Genomic DNA, 19511 nt, shown 5'->3' with positions numbered 1-19511 from the left:
CATAAATCACAAAAGCGGTAACAAAGTGTCAAGAGGAGCGGCAGCCAGCGTGCGGCAGCGTACCCTCACACACTCCGACACTAATACCAAGGAAATTTCACAGAAGACATGTTGAACTCACTTTTTTCAGTTTGAACAAATAATAAGTTTTCTAAGAGTCGATGCAGCACTAACCTCACATGTTAAATGTGATTAAGGATGAGGATGTCATCCAGGTACACAAAGATGAACCGGTTCAGCATGTCCCGGAGGACATCATTAAACAAGGCCTGGAAAACGGCTGGGGCGTGATGAGGTACCCAGGAGAGTATTGAACACAACTTTATGCTCATCCCCTTTACAGATCCTGATGAGGTGGTAGGCTTTATGAGGTCCAGTTTAGAAAACACTGTAGCCTTATGTAGGAGCTCAAAGGCAGAGTCCATTAAAGGGATGAAGATATTTTTTCATTTAATATCTTTAATATCTTTCTTGTCTATAAAGAAGAAACCGTCCGCCACAGGTGAAGAGGATGGTTGAATAATATTTTTTTCCATGTCCTCTTTCAGGTCAGGAGAGTTTGTAGAGGTGACTAGAGGGAGGAGGGGCGCCGGGAGGCAGATCTATGGCACAGTCATAGGGTCTATGTGGAGGGAGACTGAGGGCTGCTGTTTGTTAAACACTTCTCCCAAGTCATGGTACACAGGGGAGTGAAGAGAGTTTGGGATGTTCAGGTGGGGGGTTTTAGTGACTTTCCTGAGAGCTTAAGAAAAACTGGAGACAGTGGGAGTGATAGAATACACTCCAACTGACTATAGAGGCGGAGGACTAATTTATATGGGGGTTGTGGCATAAGTCATCCCCAAGACCAGGGGGATCTGGGGTGGCAAGATGACATACAGAGTAATGGATTCCTGATGATTGCCAGATAGAATGAGATCTAGTGGGACGGTGTGGCGAGTTATGTGGGCCCACCACTTACCATCTACTGTGTTGACCAATTTAGGTTGGAAAGGGCTCAGTTGGGATCCCAGCTTGACACACGAAGGAAGCATCAATGTCATCATCCCCCAAGTCCACCAGGGCTTGCAGGGGAATGGAACTGTTGAATCCAGGGAGAGATGCGTTAAACTGCATTCGTAGGTGAGGGGCTGATGAAGAGGAGGTGCGGCTCCTCACAGCCACCTCAGTCACTGAAGGGCCTGATCTTTTGGAAGGTGGGGGCAGGAGCCGAGGAAATGGCTGGCTAGTAAATCAAAAATAAGCAAAGGAGTTCCACAAAAAAAACCTTAAAAATTAAATCAACCTCTGCAAACATACAACAAAACAGGTAATGTAGACGTAGACTAACCCTGTCAAATGTAGGATCTCTCTAATCCAAGGCTGTCTAAGTAAATGAATGAACCTTTCAAGACAGAGGAGTCCTCTAAAACCTTAATTCCACTGAGATTGATGATCTTTTTAATAGTACTGCAGACTCATTAAGAATAACACTAGGCTCCTCTAAAAAATCTCATGCACAGAAATCTCAGAAGCAGCAAAGAAACAGCTTCTCTCAGATCAACCTTTATAAGCAAACTTTAATTATTTCTTTTTCTTTTTAAAAAAAAAATATTTTTATTAAATTTTTTTACACAACACAAAACATACAGAACTGCTCAGACACGACAGAAAAGGGAAACAACAGAATGTGGGCATGTGGATACAGTAAATAGAAAATAATTAAGAAAATAAGAATAAATGACAGTGGGCAGATTTTCCAGCTCGCCCCCCTCTCCCCATCAGTCCCCCACATCAAGACAAGGCAGAGTCCAGATAGGACTCAATACAGAGCATACAGACATAGCGAGGCAACATGATGCACGTAACCACTTAAGACAAAGTCACATAGACAGGCTAGGCTGATCTGGGAAATCCACGAAGCAAGGAAGATGACAGTGTGGGCCCGATATGCTGCAAGTAAGGGTCCCAGACCTTATAGAAGGCGTCTATTTTGGAATGAAGCATGCACGTGATGTATTCACTAGGAATGCAATCCATAACAATGTTGTGCCATGACTTTTTTGTTGGAACAAAATTCTTGTTCCAAAAGAGTAGAATGTTCTTTCTAGCAGCAAAAGACAGTATATTGAAAAGTCTCCTGTGTTTACTGTCAGTGATCCGACCCTCCGGGAGACCAAGTATCAGGCACATAGGGTCCATCCGTATTGGGACACCAAAGATAGCAGTCATTTAAAAAAAATATATATTTCTTTTTCTAAACCAACAACCTGAATTTACTGATATGTAACATATTTCTAAAATAATTCCGAAATTTTTCACTTATCAGCTGTGGGACGCTCTTCAGAACAATTGTTATGACCGGTCCAGGAATCGGACCCAGACCATCTCTCCAGTGACATAGACTGTTTCTGGTCCAATCCTTCTCATGATCCACCAAGAAAGCAGAACTTGAGAAAGTTACTTTTTTGACTCCATTAGGTTGGTATGAGTGTCCGGCGTTCTCTAGTGGGACCTCTGCTCACAGGCCAGAGACCACCAGAATTGGCTGGGGCACCAATGGCACTCCATCCACTTCACAGATAAGACCAGGTTTACACTGAGCACATGACTGGTTTGGCTATGGGTCAGTGATGTTCTGGGGAGGCATATACTAAGGGGGACTGCTGTTATGTACCGGGATGAAATCCTCAGAACCATTATCAGACCTTACGTTGGCGCAGTGGGCACTGGGTTCCTCCTGTTGCAGGAAAATGCTCTGTGGCCTGAGTGTGTATGAAGTTCCTGGATGATTAAGGGATTGTTGCCATTGACTGGCCCTCACTGACCTAAATCCTATTTAGCATCTATGGGACCTTATGTATCAAGGTATCCACAGCATCAAGTTCCGCAACAGACGGTCCAGGAGCTCACTGATGCCCTGATCCAGGTCTGGTAAGAGATGCCCAGATGTTGTCGGGAGTGCATACAGGCACGTGGCCACAGTACTGAGTCACATTATGAGCTGCCGTGATGAAATTCACACAAGATGAATCAGCCTGTGATGTACAGTTTTTAATGTTCTGTGTGGTTTTGAATCCAGCCCTCAATGTAGCCAGTTCGTTCAGTTTACCTCAGCGGTCGACTCCTCACCAACTTTCAGTGTTTTTTTCCTTGCCTTGTCTTGCTTTGTTTTTTGGTCCTCAGGTCCACTCCTAACCAGCCTGTTACCAACTGCCTGCCTTGCTCTCCACCAGCCTGACTCGCTACATCTACCTTAATTTCATCTGAGTTTGTAATAAATCACTTTAAATGACAAACTGTCTGTCTCTGAGTTCTGCCTTGAGTTTCATTATTCTGTGGAACCCAACAAAACAAACTGGCCACAGAATAGACTCAGATCCAGATCCATCATACAAAATCCTATGACCAATCAAGGAATATTGTTGGGACTTTACAAACAAATTCTCCGTACACTCTCGGACAGCAATCAAGCTATGATACACCAAGTCTGCATAATTATTGAATTAACTTGCTCTGCCAACCACTCAAGGGAAGTGGCTGCGACGGCAAAAAAAGAGGGGTTACGTGCGGCCGGGGGCGGGGGGGGGGGGGGGGGGGAATACCAACATAATCTGGTCGGTGGATCTTGTTGAGCTGGTAATTTCAAGAGTAGCTCACAAGCCTATAAAGTGTGGGCACCCCTTATGTATACCATGACACAATTTTTAGTGCACCGATGCAACCAAGGAAACCTCTTTGTCTTACTTCAGAGTTTTTTATTCACCCTAATGGATGCAATGCAAGTTATTAGGACATAAAAACATGGATGACCTGCAATTTAGTCCCATTTAACTCGGACAAAACAGAAGTTGGAGTACTTGGCCCTAAACACCTCAGAGATTCAGTATCTATTGATATATTTTCTTGATTTGCTTTGCTACACATATTGTGATTTGTAAATATGGACAAAAGAATAATCATGATTAATTGTTTGATTGAAGTTTTATCTGTCCCACTATAAAACCTTGAGTAATTTGTCATGTCTGGAGCCGCAAAACAGATTTTATAAAACAGCTTATAAAGTTTTATATGTAGTTATACCAGGGTTTCCCCCAGTGCTGTATAGGCCTGGCGGGCCGCCAGGCCTTACTCCCCCCCCCGCCAGGCTAAGCGTCGCATGGTTTTTTTATTTAAAAAAAAAATAAAAATCCGTCACTCGCGCACATCAACAACACTTCACTTCCTCATTGAGCCCCGATCGCAGACATGGCCCCGATCCCCAAGCAACCATCCTATTGGTCCAAACAGTCACATGTCCCACCCAGACGCCTTCACTGACCCTCGGACAACAGAATGCTCCTTTAACACAGTGTTTTACTGAACATACGTCGCCTTCACTGATCCTCAGACATCAGAACGCTCCTTCAACACAGTGTTTTACTGAACATAAGTCAAAACCGAACATAAACATAAACCTAGTCCGTTACACGATTATGCTGCAGCTATTTGGTTTTATTTATTTAAAAATAGGGTACTTCTTATTTCATACATTTTCCACAAATATGAGGAGGACTCAAATAGCCCTACAAAGTTCTGTGTTTAATTTATTTCAAAGTAGGCCGACACTTGCCTGTGTATTTTGTTTGTTTGTTAATTTGTTGCTTGTTTGTTTGAGTAGCTGGCTGAAAGCAAAGAAGTAGTACGCTTATCTTTTATTGGTAACCAAACTGTTACGGTTCATTGTTTCTGAAATAAGAGGCCTGACTGCTATGTTCACAGCAAACTTGAATTTTTTTTAATATTAAGTAGGGCTGCCACTAACGACTATTTTTCTATCGATTAATCTGACGACTATTTTATCGATTAATCTAAACGATTAATTTTCCTCCCAAAAAATCAAATTGACCATTTCAATTCAGTTAATTTTATTTGATAACAACAAACTGTATGTCACCATATAATGCAGCACAAAACAAAATGTAAACAAAGGCTCAAATATTAAAGTGCAAAACTGTAGGTTTAAACTAGCAACTCCAACGTGATAAAAATAAATAAAAAAGGGCTTGTAAGTTAAGTCAGCAGTGCAACTCAAAAAGATATCAAAGTATCTATTTAACCCCTTATCAAAATAAAAAAGTTAGGTGTGCATATTAAACAAAGTGCAACATGTTTAGAGTATAAGACTCAACAATATATATAATATAATATATATAAATATAATGAGTCCTCCCAATATTTGTTGGAAATGTATAAAATAAGACGTACCCTGTTTTGAAAATCAAAACATAGAGCTTCAGCCAAATAGCTTAAAAATATATATTTTAGTTGATGAAATATGAAAACAAAAAGTGATAGCGGGTTAGACTGGAGGAGGACACAGAAACTGAAGCTCGGTACAAACCAACTGCAGCTTCTGCTCTGATCAAGAAGCTGCGGCGCTGATCACTGAGCATCTGTGACGAGAGAAATCTGTATTTCACTGTTCTTCAACAAATACACTGACCTGCTGTTTCACGTGAACAAGTCTCTGATCTCACTGTGTGTGTCGCTCTGAGTGTGTGAGTGGGGAAGGCGCCCCGGGGCCTGAGTTTGTGTGTGTGTGCCGTCTGAGAGCACACACACACACACACACACACATTTTTGTCCGCTCCTGGTATTTCACATGATGGCCTGATGCGATGATGATCGAAAAAATGAATTCACGTTTGTCATATGTAAGCTGATTCGTTCAGTTTATCGTTCACAATAAATATGAATGCCGTTCATTGAACACGTTCATGCACAACACTGGTTTATATATATACACCGTGTTCATCATTATAATGCAAATTGGATTAAAGGGTCAAAAACATTCATTTTTTAGTTTTTGAATTAAACTCATGGATGGTATTGTGTCTCAGGGCTATTTGGATGATTGAAATCAATCTCAGACACCTGTGATAATTAGTTTGCCAGGTGAGCCCAATCAAAGGAAAACTGCTTAAGAAGGATGTTCCTCATTATTAAGCAAGCTACATGTTTCAGGCAAAATGGGGAAGAAAAAGGATCTCTCTGCTGCTGAAAAGCAGCAAATAGTGCAATACCTTGGTCAAGGTATCACAACATTGGATATTTCCAAAAGAATTGCACGTGATCATCGGACAGTGAAGAAATTTGTCACTGATTCACAGCACAAGCGGGTTCGTTCATACAAAGGCAAAATAAGGAAGATTTCTGCCAAACAAATGCGTAGGGTTAAGAGAGCAGCCACTAAAATGCCATTGAATAGCAGCAAACAGGTGTTTGAAGCCGCTGGTGCCTCTGGAGTCTCGCGAACTTCAAGATGTAGGATGCTCAAGAGGTTTGCAAGTGTCCTTAAACCTGTTATTCGGCCACCCCTAAACCAAGCTCACAAGCAAAAAAGGCACCATGTCCCAACAAGGCTGAGACATCAACAAGGAGGTGGCGGAGTCATGTTTTGGGCCGGAATCATGTGGAGAGAGCTGGTCGGCCCCTTCAGGGTCCCTGACGGTGTGAAAATGACCTCGGCAAAGTATGTAGAGTTTCTGACTGACCACTTTCTTCCGTGGTACAAAAAGAAGAAACGTGCCTTCCAAAGCAAAATCATATTCATGCATGACAATGCACCATGTCATGCTGCAAAGAATACCTCTGGGGCATTGGCTGCTATGGGCATAAAAGGAGAGAAACTCATGGTGTGGCCCCCATCTTACCCTGACCTTAACCCTATTGAGAACCTTTGGAGCATCATCAAGCAAAATATCTATGTGGGTGGAAGGCAGTTCACACCCAAGCAGGTGCTCTGGGAGGCTATTATGGCCTAACCCTAAGACATTAAAGCAGAAACTATCAAAGAACTCACAAGTTCAATGGATGCAAGAATTGTGAAGGTGATATCAAAGAAGGGGTCCTATGTTAACATGTAACTTGACCTGTTAAGATGTTTTTGATTAAAACTTTTTTTGATTTCAGTAAATATGACCTCTTAATGCTGCAAATTCAACAAATGACCATTTTTAGTTCTTTACAACCTATAAAATATCTTGAAACTCTGAAACTCAGAAACTCTGCATAATAATTTGGAACACTGCATTTTGAGTTTTTTATTTTTGAAAAAAATACTGTTATCATTGGGAGGTTTGTTCAATCAAATTTGAATTAGACTCTTACAGTTGATGACTTGAAAATTATACTGACTGGCTGTGCATTACTATTTAGGAAAATCTGAGCAAAGTGTGATTTGCATAATAATGTGGAACGCGGTGTATATATTGTAGGGGTGACTGCTCTTATAGAAGTCCAGCAAAGTGCAGCGACGCGTGTATGACTGCATCAGTTCCTCCTCGTTTCAACTCTGCACCTACATGGTTTTGACTGTCTAATAAACTTCATAAAACTCCTATCTCTAGATATGAGAGCAGCTGAGGAGGTGTATTTCAGATACTGTGAGTATAATAGATTTTAATTTTCCAGGTCCGCAACCACAGTTCTGCAATGGTAACTGCATAACTGAAAAATACTAGTTGCAGTGATCAGACAATGATTAGTGAATAATTATGCATCCAACAGATGTCAACTTTTTTGATCTCATTATTGTTTGTGTCACAATTAAAGGTATTTTGGACTTTCAAAGTACTCAGCATATTGTGTTGATCAAATGGGAAAAGGTCTGTTTAAGTCTATATTTTAATTCCAGTTTGTAACAGTACAAAATGGGAAAAAGTATTATTTAAGGTACTGTATAATATTTCTCCTCAGATACTCGACCATTACTGGCAATAATCCATCAATTTATTGACCTTCCATTATGCTGCAAATACCCTTATCTTTCTGATGTTCTCCTTTACACGTGGCATCTATTACACTTCTTTCCATCCTGGGAGAGGGATCCCTCATATGTGTTGTTTTTTTAGTTTTTTTTTCCTACTCTTGTTGAGGGTTAAGAGCAGAGGATGTCACACCTTGTTAAAGCCCTATGAGACAAATTGTGATTTGTGAATATGGGCTCTACAAATAAAACTTGATTGATTGATCAGTCATAAACGTTTGTGGGGAAAAAATTCTGACTCGATTGTTGTAATTCACTATGTGGCATTCAGATATAGTATGCATCTGACAAAATGAAAACTGACCCTTAGTGCTCTAATAAAGCCCCCCTTTGAGCTAAACAATAAAACTAACCTCACTCCATCCGTCAATGCACTTGTCCATCCCTACAGAGCAGCAGGATGAGGGTAGCGTTCCATTCAGCACATTGTACCAGTCTGTTTTGTTTGTTACTCCACAGCATTTGAACTGAAAGAGACAGTAGATACAAGGAAAAGAAATTAAGCCTGAAGCGAAAGTTTAGTCAGAAAGAAAGTCACATGAAAATTTCCTTATCTGAGCTCCACCAGCACATTCTCTGATCACATCCAATCACAACCTGACACTCTCGCCTTGAGCCAGTCAAAAATGTAAATGTTCTGTCTCCCACCTGTCCTTCAGCTGTCAGTTCACTACCTCAATCACTGACTGACCCACCTCCATCCCTGTACAACATCAGTTCTGGATACCCAGTCGTCCCAATTTCTTGCTCCGTTCTTCATTACCACCACCCATAGGTAAGTCTAGCCTCTTTTAAGATGGTGACGAGCTGTTTTAATTTTATTAAAATTATATGCCATAAGAGTGATGTTGCATATCAAAGTCAGGGATAAGCATATTAGAAACTGTAAGTTCCAAAACTAAATAGCTTAATTGCATAGTTACTAGCTACCACACTTTTTAACAAGGGAGTTAACGAATACTGTATGAACAAAGTACACAATGCACAATGTTAGCTAACTGCTTGCATAAAATTGCTCACCATTTTCTGCACATTGTCCCAAGATTTTTTCAGTCCAGGTTTTGATTTATACATCTTCATACCTTCCTTTAATTCACGTTGTGCTTTGGAATCCAGCTAAAACAGAGAGAATAGTTGAACAGTTAATCATCCATCAGTTATCCGTACTTGCTAATCCATTGAAGGGACGCAGCTGGGGAATATGAAAACTGTAGTGGGCAGGAGGTAGTGTACACCTCCACAGTTCACACGTCCACAATAGTCAGCTAGCGGAGGCTAGCTCCGGACGCTAGCCCCTTCGGACCCGGACAAAGCCGGGTCTGGTGGAGGGGTTCCGGGAGTGAGGACGCAACAACCACGGGACTGAGAGGTCAAGAACCGTCAGATCGAGCTAGCTCTCAGCGGCTAGCTGCTCTCTCAGCGGGGCTGAAGAGTACAGCAGCGCATATTTTCAAGTGTAACCATTGAACGATCCCGTTTAACTGCCACAAGAGTTGTTCATCTTGTAATAAAGATCTCAATGAGGAAACACGCTGTGTTTTTTCTATTTTCACTGCATTTTAACAGTCTATAAATAGTGAATTTTAATATAAAAATATTAATGATTAATCGAAAATTCGTCATTAACTCTCCCGACGATCGATTAAGACAATTTAATCGAATGCCAATCCCTAGTTCATACAGCAAAAAAAAAAGAGAAACTAAAAGTTCACTTTGGGTTGCATAGGGTGTTTCTGTGGCTGAGCCTCAGGGACAACATTCAGGCTTTGTGCTGCACTAGTGACACAGTTTGTATATAATTGAGGGGTCACCTGAGAAGCTCATGGCGAGCTCCACACTGACTGAAGGTCATTGTACAATTTTTGAAATGCATGGTGGATGATTTGGGTAGAAGAGAGCTGTCACTTTTTATCTAGCTTGTCACGTCAGTTAAAAAGAGGCAAGAAAAAATGTTGAATTTAAAAAAGTGAAAAAAAGGAAAAGAATGAAACCAAATTAGAAACCAGAATTGCTCAACCCTGGAAAGTACCAACTATAGAGTACAATTTCTAAAATTTCTAGGACTGCAAAGCAGCACTGGGCGAGCCCGAGCACATGCATTTTGAAGCATTGCATGCGTTTTGCCTGAAAAAAAAATGACTGAGTAAATATTGACAGATAGAGCTGTTCAGGCCTGGACTCTGCTCATGAGACGGAAGTTTGGTGGTGATAGGACAATGCACAGTGGAGTTATGAGAACACCGTCTCCTTTGGCGAAGGATGAACGTTCGCCGCACCTTCATGTTTACACGGTTTGAGGAAGTGTCCCAGTTCTGAGAAGGAGAGAGACGTAACCTTTGCAAGACATAAAGATTCCTTTGATCTTTTACCACTGACACTGCAGGAGTGGAGTTGTTTGTGTACGGCTCAGCATCAAAGAATTCATGGTCCATGTATGTCCGCGTTACAGAACATCGTGTTTTAACGGCGTGTCATCAATGTTTGATGGGTCAGGGTCACACCGTGTGACGAAAAATAGATCTTTGAATAACTTTGTATCTCCATCTTGTTGTGATGACACTCATCTTAATTTTAAGTTGATCTGATGTAAGCCCTGGGACAAGTACCTCAAAGTAAAAATGTGGACTATGGCCAAAATGGCCACTAAATGCAAAATAGTAGGCTTCCTGTTGCGTTTTTCCAATTCCACCTCCAGATTTTTTGTTTGTCTGGTCATGATACACCTGTGTATCGATTTTTTTTGGAGATTGGTCAATGTGGAACACGTTCCGGGGGACTCGGGGAGCACCGTTGAGCCATTTTTCGATGCCAATTGAAAATTCCTCCAGAATCCGTAAATGTTCACCACTTTCTAACTTTCTGCAAATTTTGGTAAGAATTTGAGCATGTTAAAGCCCTCAAAAAGCCAATTTGCCTGAATAATAATAATAATGAAAAATCTCCAAATCTATTCAGTAAAAATGTTTGATATTCAGTATGTGGGTAGTCAGAGAGCTCCTGAGCACATGCATATCCGTCTCTCTCTGAACTCTTTGAGAAAAGTGTTTTTACAGTACTTTGAAGTATCCTGAAATTATCTATTTTCTACAGTGACAATCCTGAAATGATCTATTACACAGTAAAAATGTTGGACTTTACTTTGAAAAATCTCCAAATCCATTCAGTAATAATGTTTGATATTCAGTATGTAGGTAGTCAGGGAGCTCCTGAACACAGGCATGTCTCTGTCTGAACTTATTGAGATGAGGACAATCTAAATGATAGATCAAAGCAAAAGTATCTGTCATATGGATTTCGATTATAACCAGCATTACCACAGTCCAGGCAAACAACCCATTTACAACAGCCATTGCACCGGTAAAGCAAATAATAGTACTATACTTAAATACAATTTCTGAAATTTCTAGGACTGCCAAGCAGCACTGGGTTGGCCCGAACACATGCATTTTGAAGCGAAGGATTCATCATCCATCCATGTCCGCGTTACAGAACATCGTGTATTAATGGCCTGTAATCAAACTTTGACGCCACGTCACGTCACACCGTGTGTTGAAAAATCGTTTGATAACTTTGTATCTCCATCTTGTTGTGATGACACATCTCAATTTGAAGTTGATCTGATGAAAGCCCTGGTACAAGTAAATCAAAGTAAAAATGTGGAATATGGCCACAATGGCCACTAAATGCTAAAATAGCAGGCTTCCTGTTGCATTTATTAAATTGCACCAATATACTTTTTTGTTTGTCTGGTCTTGATACACCTGTGTATCGATTTTTGTGAAGATCAGTCAATGTGAACACGTTCCGGGGGTCTTGGGGGGCACCGTTGAGCCATTTTGCGAAGCCCATTGAAAATTACTCCAGAATACGTAAATTTTCACCACTTTCAGATTTTCTGCAAATTTTGGTAAGAATTTGAGCATGTTAAAGCCCTCAAAAAGCCAACTCATTTGCCTGAATAATAATAATAATCCTTACAATTTCAATAGGGCCTCACCTGTCAGTGCCTGTCAGTGCTCGGGCCCTAATAATAAATAATCCTTACAATTTCAATAGGGCCTCAAGTCTGTCAGTGCCTGTCAGTGCTCGGTCCCTAAATAATAATCCTTACAATTTCAATAGGGCCTCACCTGACCTTTGATGTCAGTGCTCGGGCCCTAATAATAAGAATCCTTACAATTTCAATAGGGCCTCACCTGTCAGTGCCTGTCAGTGCTCGGGCCCTAACTATTTAAACAACATTTCCAAGCAGAAATAAGGTGCTTTGCAGGTTCATATCCATAAACACAAACAGCCAGATTAATCTGGTAAAACAGAATCCACCAGATTAACAGAAAATGGGCGAACTCATGATATTATCATAAACAAGCCAAAAATTAGGTGCGTATAGCAGGTTCATGTCCATATTTGTTAAAGGTAAAAACTAAAACTCCAGACAAACCAAAAGGGAGCCTGCTGAACCATAAAATAGATTTGAAGTCTGTGCATTTTCAGTTTGATAGCATCACATGCCTCAGTCAGGGTATTTTACTACTACACAACACCTTACTTATCAGACCTCTGTTTTATGCCTGTTTGACTCAGTGAGAGAAATTACATTGCCTTGATTTGGCAATTTCAACATAGTTTGGCTCTTAAGTAGTAAGAGCAACTCTGAGACACTTGTGTAGCTTTTCATTGGTCATGGAGCAACGTGCCCTTGTTTTAATTGCATTCATGTGAGAAAAGCTAGACTCACACGTGTAGGTGGATCCAAACATTGTTTGTATTAGCAGGGCCACTTTCCGAATGTGTGGGGCACTGGTATTGGCTTACATGTTTGGCTAACCCCAAAAGTTCACTGCACCCTCAGACAGCAAGCACTTTTTTGGCAACAATCATCTCATCAATAACTGCAAGCATGCAGTATTTAACAGTCTCCGACTCGGTAAAGGGCCTCTTCTGTCTTGTTAGTGTCCAGGCTCAGGTAGAGATGCTATCATGGCTCTCTCTTGTTCCATGCAAAAGCGACTAAGGGCACACTGACCTCATTGAAAAGATGCTACTTTTCTCCTCTGTTCATCCGAGCCCTCTGGAAAACTGTTCAAAAATGAGCCATGATTTGACTTGTAGTGCCTCTTCACATTGTATTCTTTCATCACAGCAATGGATTCGCTGCACAATAAACACATTGGTTCATTGCTCATTACAGCTGGCAAAGTAAATAAATACTTTTCAGTCCATTTACTTTGGAATTGTCGGCTTTCACCGTCAACTTTACGAAGCTTCGGCTTTGAGAGACCCATTTCACAGCTTATTGGTAGCGTCAGCTAGCGCAGGTGTTTCAGTGGGCAGCCAGACCAGAACGCAAGTGAGGAATAGGTTTCGGCAACCAACACAGGTGCGTAACATAAAGAAGTAACCATACAGGTTCGGTTGAGGCAACAGTGAAACTCAATGGCTCTGGGTCTTAACTAATAAGAGGCCATTTTAGTTTTTTCTTACCAAGCTATACTGATTTGCAGGCAGTCTTGTGGGCCATAGTTAAATTCAAACGGGCTGTACTGTATGCAATTGCATCTGTATAGTGTACTGTAACTGCTGAAATCAAACCCTAACAAACAAATATCTGATTCAGTATTCTCAAGGTGCTTTACATTACAGTTTGCATTCATCAATACAAACAACCATTTATATAACACTTGTTGCTTATTTCAGTTCACACCCTGACATTTGGGGCAGTGTCTTGCGCAAGGACACATTGACATGTGGACTGGAGGAGCTTGTAAAGGCAAGCCTAGACTCGATTGAGAAGGTAGATGATGATGGCGTCCTCAACTCTTAGCCGGGGCTGGTAGCGAACTGGAGAGGATCAAAGTGTGGCCTGACCAGAGGTTTAAAGTAACGAATAACATTTACTCACGTTACTGTAATTGAGTAGTTTTTTGTGTACTTTGTAATTTTTTGAGTAGTTTTTGAAATGGGTACTTTTACTTAAGTAGATTTTGACTGAAGTATTGTACTTCGCTACATTGGAAATTACATCAGTTACTGAGTAAAAAAAAACATAGTTCAAGGCGCAAGGCAATTCTCACTGCAGTGGTATTTTCCGTATTTTTCAGGAATGCCTTTTCAAAATAAAAGAAACCATTTCAAAATAAATGTATCAAAACTATGATTTGTTGTGCCTTTTGTTTGCAGGGTATAAATAAATAAACAGGCAAAATTAGCAATAATAAAACAATAAAAAAAACATTTATTTTAGTAATTGATACATATGACGTACAGTTTAAGGCAAGGGGTAGTGATGGATAAAGTTTTCTTTAAAAAACGAGTTAAGTCTTTCATTCTCTCTTTCCACCTTAAAACTATGAAATGAACTGAACTATGAACTAGTTCAGAATTTAAATGGTGATCTATGAACTTGAACTATTCATGTTTACTTGTATGAACTAAACTTTGAACTAATTCATGAGAGGTGTGAATTTACTAAACACTGGTGGTAGATGCTGCATAGAGTGGATGATGGAGTCGATGCAAGCCGCCGGTGCAGAGTCACGTGAGCTAGAGAAGGATGATATTGCGGACTACCAACAAGCTGCGGACAACCAACAAGCGGAAGCTTCGAACTTTCCGCCAGTTGACATTAAAGCAGATGAAGAAAACCCGTGGCCACATCTCAGCAAGCAGTTTGCCTTCAAACGCAAAAGAGGCAACAGCTATATGATGCTCAAACTCAACAAGAAGTTTGTAGACTAGTGCTCTAAAGGTGGACCAAAGTTTAACCAAAAGTTTAAATATACAGTGGGACAGCGGCATTTTAACTTTTTATTTTAGCTAGCTTTTATTTATCATGTGGTTCATGTCTTGACATGTCCTCCCAAAAGTTAAATGTTGTGTTGACATGTTAAATGTTTGACATGTTTAATGTCATTGCACTTATATTTGTAAAGATTCTCCTTTAATTAAAAATAACTGGTTTTGGATTGGATTTATGACCCCTTGTCCTTTTTGCACTGTATAGGAGCGGCCCCCATCAAGTTGTTGGAAGTAACTAAAGGGCGGCGCATGCTTCTGCGTTTTCAGGGGCCTGCAAGCGTAAGAGCCCTTCCGGGCCCCTTACGTGCTTACGTATCCCTTCTTAAGGCTCCATTATGCTTCTACGTATCCGTTTCTCGGAGAGGGTTGCACAGAGAGCGGAGAGTCTTTTTGATTTTTACATCTCCGACGACTGTACGTTGAAAACAATTCACCGCCAAACCCTTGGGTGGCGCAACGGAAAACGAGCTCAGAGAAGCCTACCCCATTTATGGGAAGAAGAAGTCCACGTGTGTCTGTTTACCTCTGTCGGCTGGCCTCCCACACACTGAACCATGGCAACTAACAGAACTAAATAAAGTGACACCCAGCGGGTCAAGATGCTGATGTTATCGTTTCTTAGCGCAGCGGTTCCCCGGTCTTGTTTCCGAACTCTGTTGCTAATTCCACAGCTTAAAGCTCCGTGTAGCTTGAAGCTAGATGGAGCTAGCTAGCTCCCCTCCCAGCTTCCACACACAGTCAGCAGGGACTCCCAGCAGTAACTACTACCCAGTGTTTGCTTCTAACCTGACGGTATTATAGAAACAGTGTCATGATAGAAGTGGAATTAAAGTCGTGACGGCGGGTTTTTGCACTGTTACCACCGCAGTTAGCATGGTGGCTAGCCCGCTAGCGCCGTTTTGAAAGCTCGTTATAACCGTATGTGACCGTGCACACATGCCGTCAGTGCTCTAACGAGCCATTGTCAGACGGACAACTCCGCTGGCTTAACACACACGTCACATTTATCGTAGAATCGTAGTTGTGTTTGGGTTTATTGTCAAGCAGGAAGTTTGAGGTCCGGAAATGTGAAATCCGGAAATGACGTCGTAGGGAAATGATGTCGTTCGTGGACCAATCACAGCCAAGAGCTGTCCATGGGGTCTCCGAAATAAAGACGGACAGTTAGAAAAATCAGAGGTGTACGAAAAGCTCTCCGAGGCGCTCGGAGAGGGCGTTCCACGACGGATAGGGCGGTCTTATCTATCCGTTTTAGAAAATACGGACAAGCATAAATTGGCCTTTACGTGCTGATGTGCGTCGCCCAATTTTTCTAACTAGACGGCAAAGCTCCGCAAGCCTCACGTAGCCGGCAAGGCTGTGATTGGTCTGCTTACTACATCCTTTCCGGAGTCGCATTTCTGGTTTCATGCCCGGAACCGGCGGAAACCACAGAAGATTTAGAAGAACGAATATGGACCAAATAGAAGAGCACTTGGCAGAAGAGATCTGAAACTATGACCACTAGTATAACCCGTCACTGACTGGCGGATTTGTTTGCCAGAAAAATGCTACGAGGCGCCGCCGTGGTGATGTAAATAAACAGTCGACGAAGACTGCCACACACGAAGAAGAGCCGAGTTCGACAAAAAACATTACTCCGCCCAGTGGTCTGGCAGTGAATTGCTTTGCATCAAGCGCAACCCTTGGGGAACCATAAATTAAAACGAGTCCGTCGACAGAGCTACGTGAAAAGCCGCAGACTTAAGTAACTTTTACTTAAAGTACATTTTAAATTATCTACTTTTTACTTTTACTTGAGTAGATTTTTAGATGGGTACTTTTACTTGCACTTAAGTAAAATTTCATCAAAGTAAAGGTACTTTTACTTGAGTACAATATTTCAGTACTTTTTTCTGCGCTGCTCCAGGACGAGTCTCTCCAGGGTCTACATGATGTGGGAAGTGTTGGGATTTTAAATTTTAGCTTGTCTGTGTGTGTGAGTCTGTGAAGATGTTTATAGAACTGTACACAAAATGCAGGGGCGTGGGGGCAGGAGCAGTTTGGGCCAGATATATGGCCTTCACACAATGATTTATAATAGCCGTTGCTGCTTGGTGTTAATCTTGAAATTAGTCATATCGCTGGTCAGTCTCACACCTGTCTCAAGGATCTCAAGCATGCGCAAAGACGTCATCTCCAGTTGTTGTCTAGCTTCCAGAGTTACATGCGCGCGTTGTCCGATATACAGCCAAATCCGATCTACTTATCTGGGGGTGGTTATCCGACTTCAGTCGGACACAAGAAATCTAGATTTGTGGAGTTACATGAAATGGATCTTCGATTGAAACACGACAAGGCCAGAAATCGGGTTTCAATCGGACACATGTAACCGCAGTGAGTGAAGCGCTCCAAAGAGCTGGGGGACAAAGGCTTTGAGCACCTTAGGGCTGCACTATTGGGGCCCCGCAGCCAGAGTGGAATTTCCTCAGCTTTCCTTTAACATAGTGAGGTGTGAAGGACACTGTAGGGCAGGGGTAGACAACCTTTTTCTATTGAAAGAGCCATTTTGCCCCCTCATCCCCCAAATTAAATCTGTCTGGAGCCGCAAAACATATTTGATAACACAGGTTATAAAGTTACATATATAGTTATACAAGATATATAAAAACTATAGTTTGTTTCATTTATTAAATTATAAAACTGTTGACATTTAACTGCTATTTTTACCTTTTACAAAAAAGGAAAACACCAAACTCTTATGAAGAGGAGAACAAAATACATGTGTAGGCCTTCTTTGAAATAAATGAAACACAGAACTATGCTTTTTTCGCTCATCTCCAACTTGGTTCTTTTCAGCAGATGCTGTGTGCTTGCTCTGGAAATGTCTTTAAACATAACCTTTTTTAAATGCTAATTCTTAGCCACATATTAAGCATACAGGTAAGCCAACATCGTTGGCAGTGAAAGCAAATTAATCTGTCCACGCAGAATTAAACTCTCTATTTGGGGATTTATCAATGTTTAGTTTACCAAGGCCGGGGGTCGGACACTATAGTTTAGCGACCTGCAGGGAAGAGCGCCGGGCCGTAATAGGATGTGACGCATATTTTAGTTGACGAAATATTAAAACAAAACATGAGAGCAGGTCAGACTGGACAGAAACTGAAGCTCGGTACAGACCACCTGCAGCTTCTGCTCTGATCAAGAAGCTGCTGAGATGATCTCTGAGCAGCTGAGACCAGAGAAAGTCAGTGTTTTCACTGTTTCCACTGTTAAGAAGCAGCCGGTGTGTCAGTGACTAGCTGCTTCACGTGAACGAGTTCTGATCTCACTGTGTGAGTCTCTGAGCCAGTGAACGGGGCGGGGGGCGGAGCCACGGGGCCTGTATGTGTGTCTGCTATCTGGGAGCGCAAACACACACATTCACCCGCTCCTGGTATTTCATGACGGCCTGATACGATGATGATTTAAAAAATGAACGTGACGTTCACTCACGTTCATCATATGAAAACTGATTTGTTAAGTTCACGTTCGCGAAAAATATGCGCAACATGCAGGTTGCCGTCCCCTGCTGTTGGGGATGCAGGCTGGGGAGTAGGGGGGTTGAAGTCATTAGGAAAAAGACAGTCAGCTTGTGAGCCAGAGGAGTGTAAGGAGGGGGGGGGGCACCCTCACAGCAATTTGAGGGACAGTCAGGTGGAGGGGGGAGGAGTGGTGTTTGGAGACAGACCGTAAAAGAGTTAGGGGGGGGCAGGGGCCGCTTTGTGTTAATCTTTTAAAAAAATAGATTAAATTCATTGGTCATATCAAAGCTGTCCTCAGCTACTCTGCCACTAGCTGATCTGAAGCCGGTGATGGTTTTCATTCCACACATATGTGAAGATTTGCCCAGATTTGCCCAAGAGTTGCCCAGCAACTATCAGAGGAGGAGCGAAATGGAGTGGCTCCTGGTCACTTCCTTATTCCAATGCCAAGAGGGTGGACACGCCTGCGCACCATCGAGGAAGAACCAAGGAAGACTTCCCCTCGTTATTGACCAATCCTGTTCTACCTACTGTTATAAAATATTACAACCGGCTCTTCTCATATTTAGGATAAACGAACACACAGCGACACAACCCCTTTTGTCCTGTCGTAGGGATGGATATGGGACAGGGGGTAGAGGGGGTGGTTAGCAGTTTGATGTCCATCCCCCCTATTCCTTTTGCCAAAGAGTCCTTGAGCATACTAAACCCCAAATTGCCCCTCCTGCTTTGCCGACAGTGTATGATTGACCTATTATAGGGAAAGTGCTGCACATAGATGCACTGTATGAACGTGTGTGTGAATGGGTAAATGGCAAAACGGGTAACCAGGACTGTAAAGCACTTTGAGTGGTCATCAACACTAGAAAAGTACTACATACTTCATGGTCCATGAGAATTCAACCCACATCCCAATTCATCCAATGAAACTCCAAACACAACTTCCTGATCAGTGCATTGAATTAATCAAGTTTCCTTGTGCCCCAGGCAATTCCCCAGCTACCTTTCTGTCTGCTTAGCTCTGTTGTTGAATGCTCACTGCTCAGCTCATCACCTCAAACCTCCTCTCCACCAGCCTCCATTTTCCCTCAAGCCCCTGAAAAATCAAGTCCGGCCAGAGGCAGCAAAGCCTCAAATCATGAGGCTCCTTCCACCATACTTCACCACTGAGATCATGTTTTCATGTTTGTATGCAGTTTGCATCAAGGTAATGTTTTTTTATGGGAATAATCTTTTTTAAAATGTTGTGAATAAAAGTAAACTGATGAAAGGTAGTTCATCACAAAGAGTGTTATTTATGATTCAAAGCAGCTCTAATAAACACATCTGTTTCATTGATTCATTCCCAGGTTTACTAGTTTGAGTTAGCTTATGTCGATTGCGTACTTTTCCACCCTAGATTGTAGATATAATATGAA

General features: G+C 41.8%; 1 protein-coding gene across 1 annotated transcript in view; it reads right to left on the bottom strand.

The window, feature by feature from the left end:
* The window catches only part of tspan4b (tetraspanin 4b), a 30069-nt gene that overhangs the window by 4409 nt on the left and 6149 nt on the right, over nucleotides 1-19511 (bottom strand). Inside the window, exons 5-6 of the mRNA XM_061090427.1 lie at nucleotides 8810-8905; nucleotides 8143-8256 (exon numbers count right to left, since the gene is read on the bottom strand). Coding sequence (XP_060946410.1) covers nucleotides 8143-8256; nucleotides 8810-8905 — 210 coding nt within the window. The remainder of the gene's footprint in view (nucleotides 1-8142; nucleotides 8257-8809; nucleotides 8906-19511) is intronic.

This window comes from Limanda limanda, chromosome 17 (assembly GCF_963576545.1).
Source record: "Limanda limanda chromosome 17, fLimLim1.1, whole genome shotgun sequence".
Taxonomy (NCBI): domain Eukaryota; kingdom Metazoa; phylum Chordata; class Actinopteri; order Pleuronectiformes; family Pleuronectidae; genus Limanda; species Limanda limanda.
The sequence above is the reverse complement of the archived record's forward strand: the minus strand, read 5'-3'. Positions and strand labels throughout refer to the sequence as shown.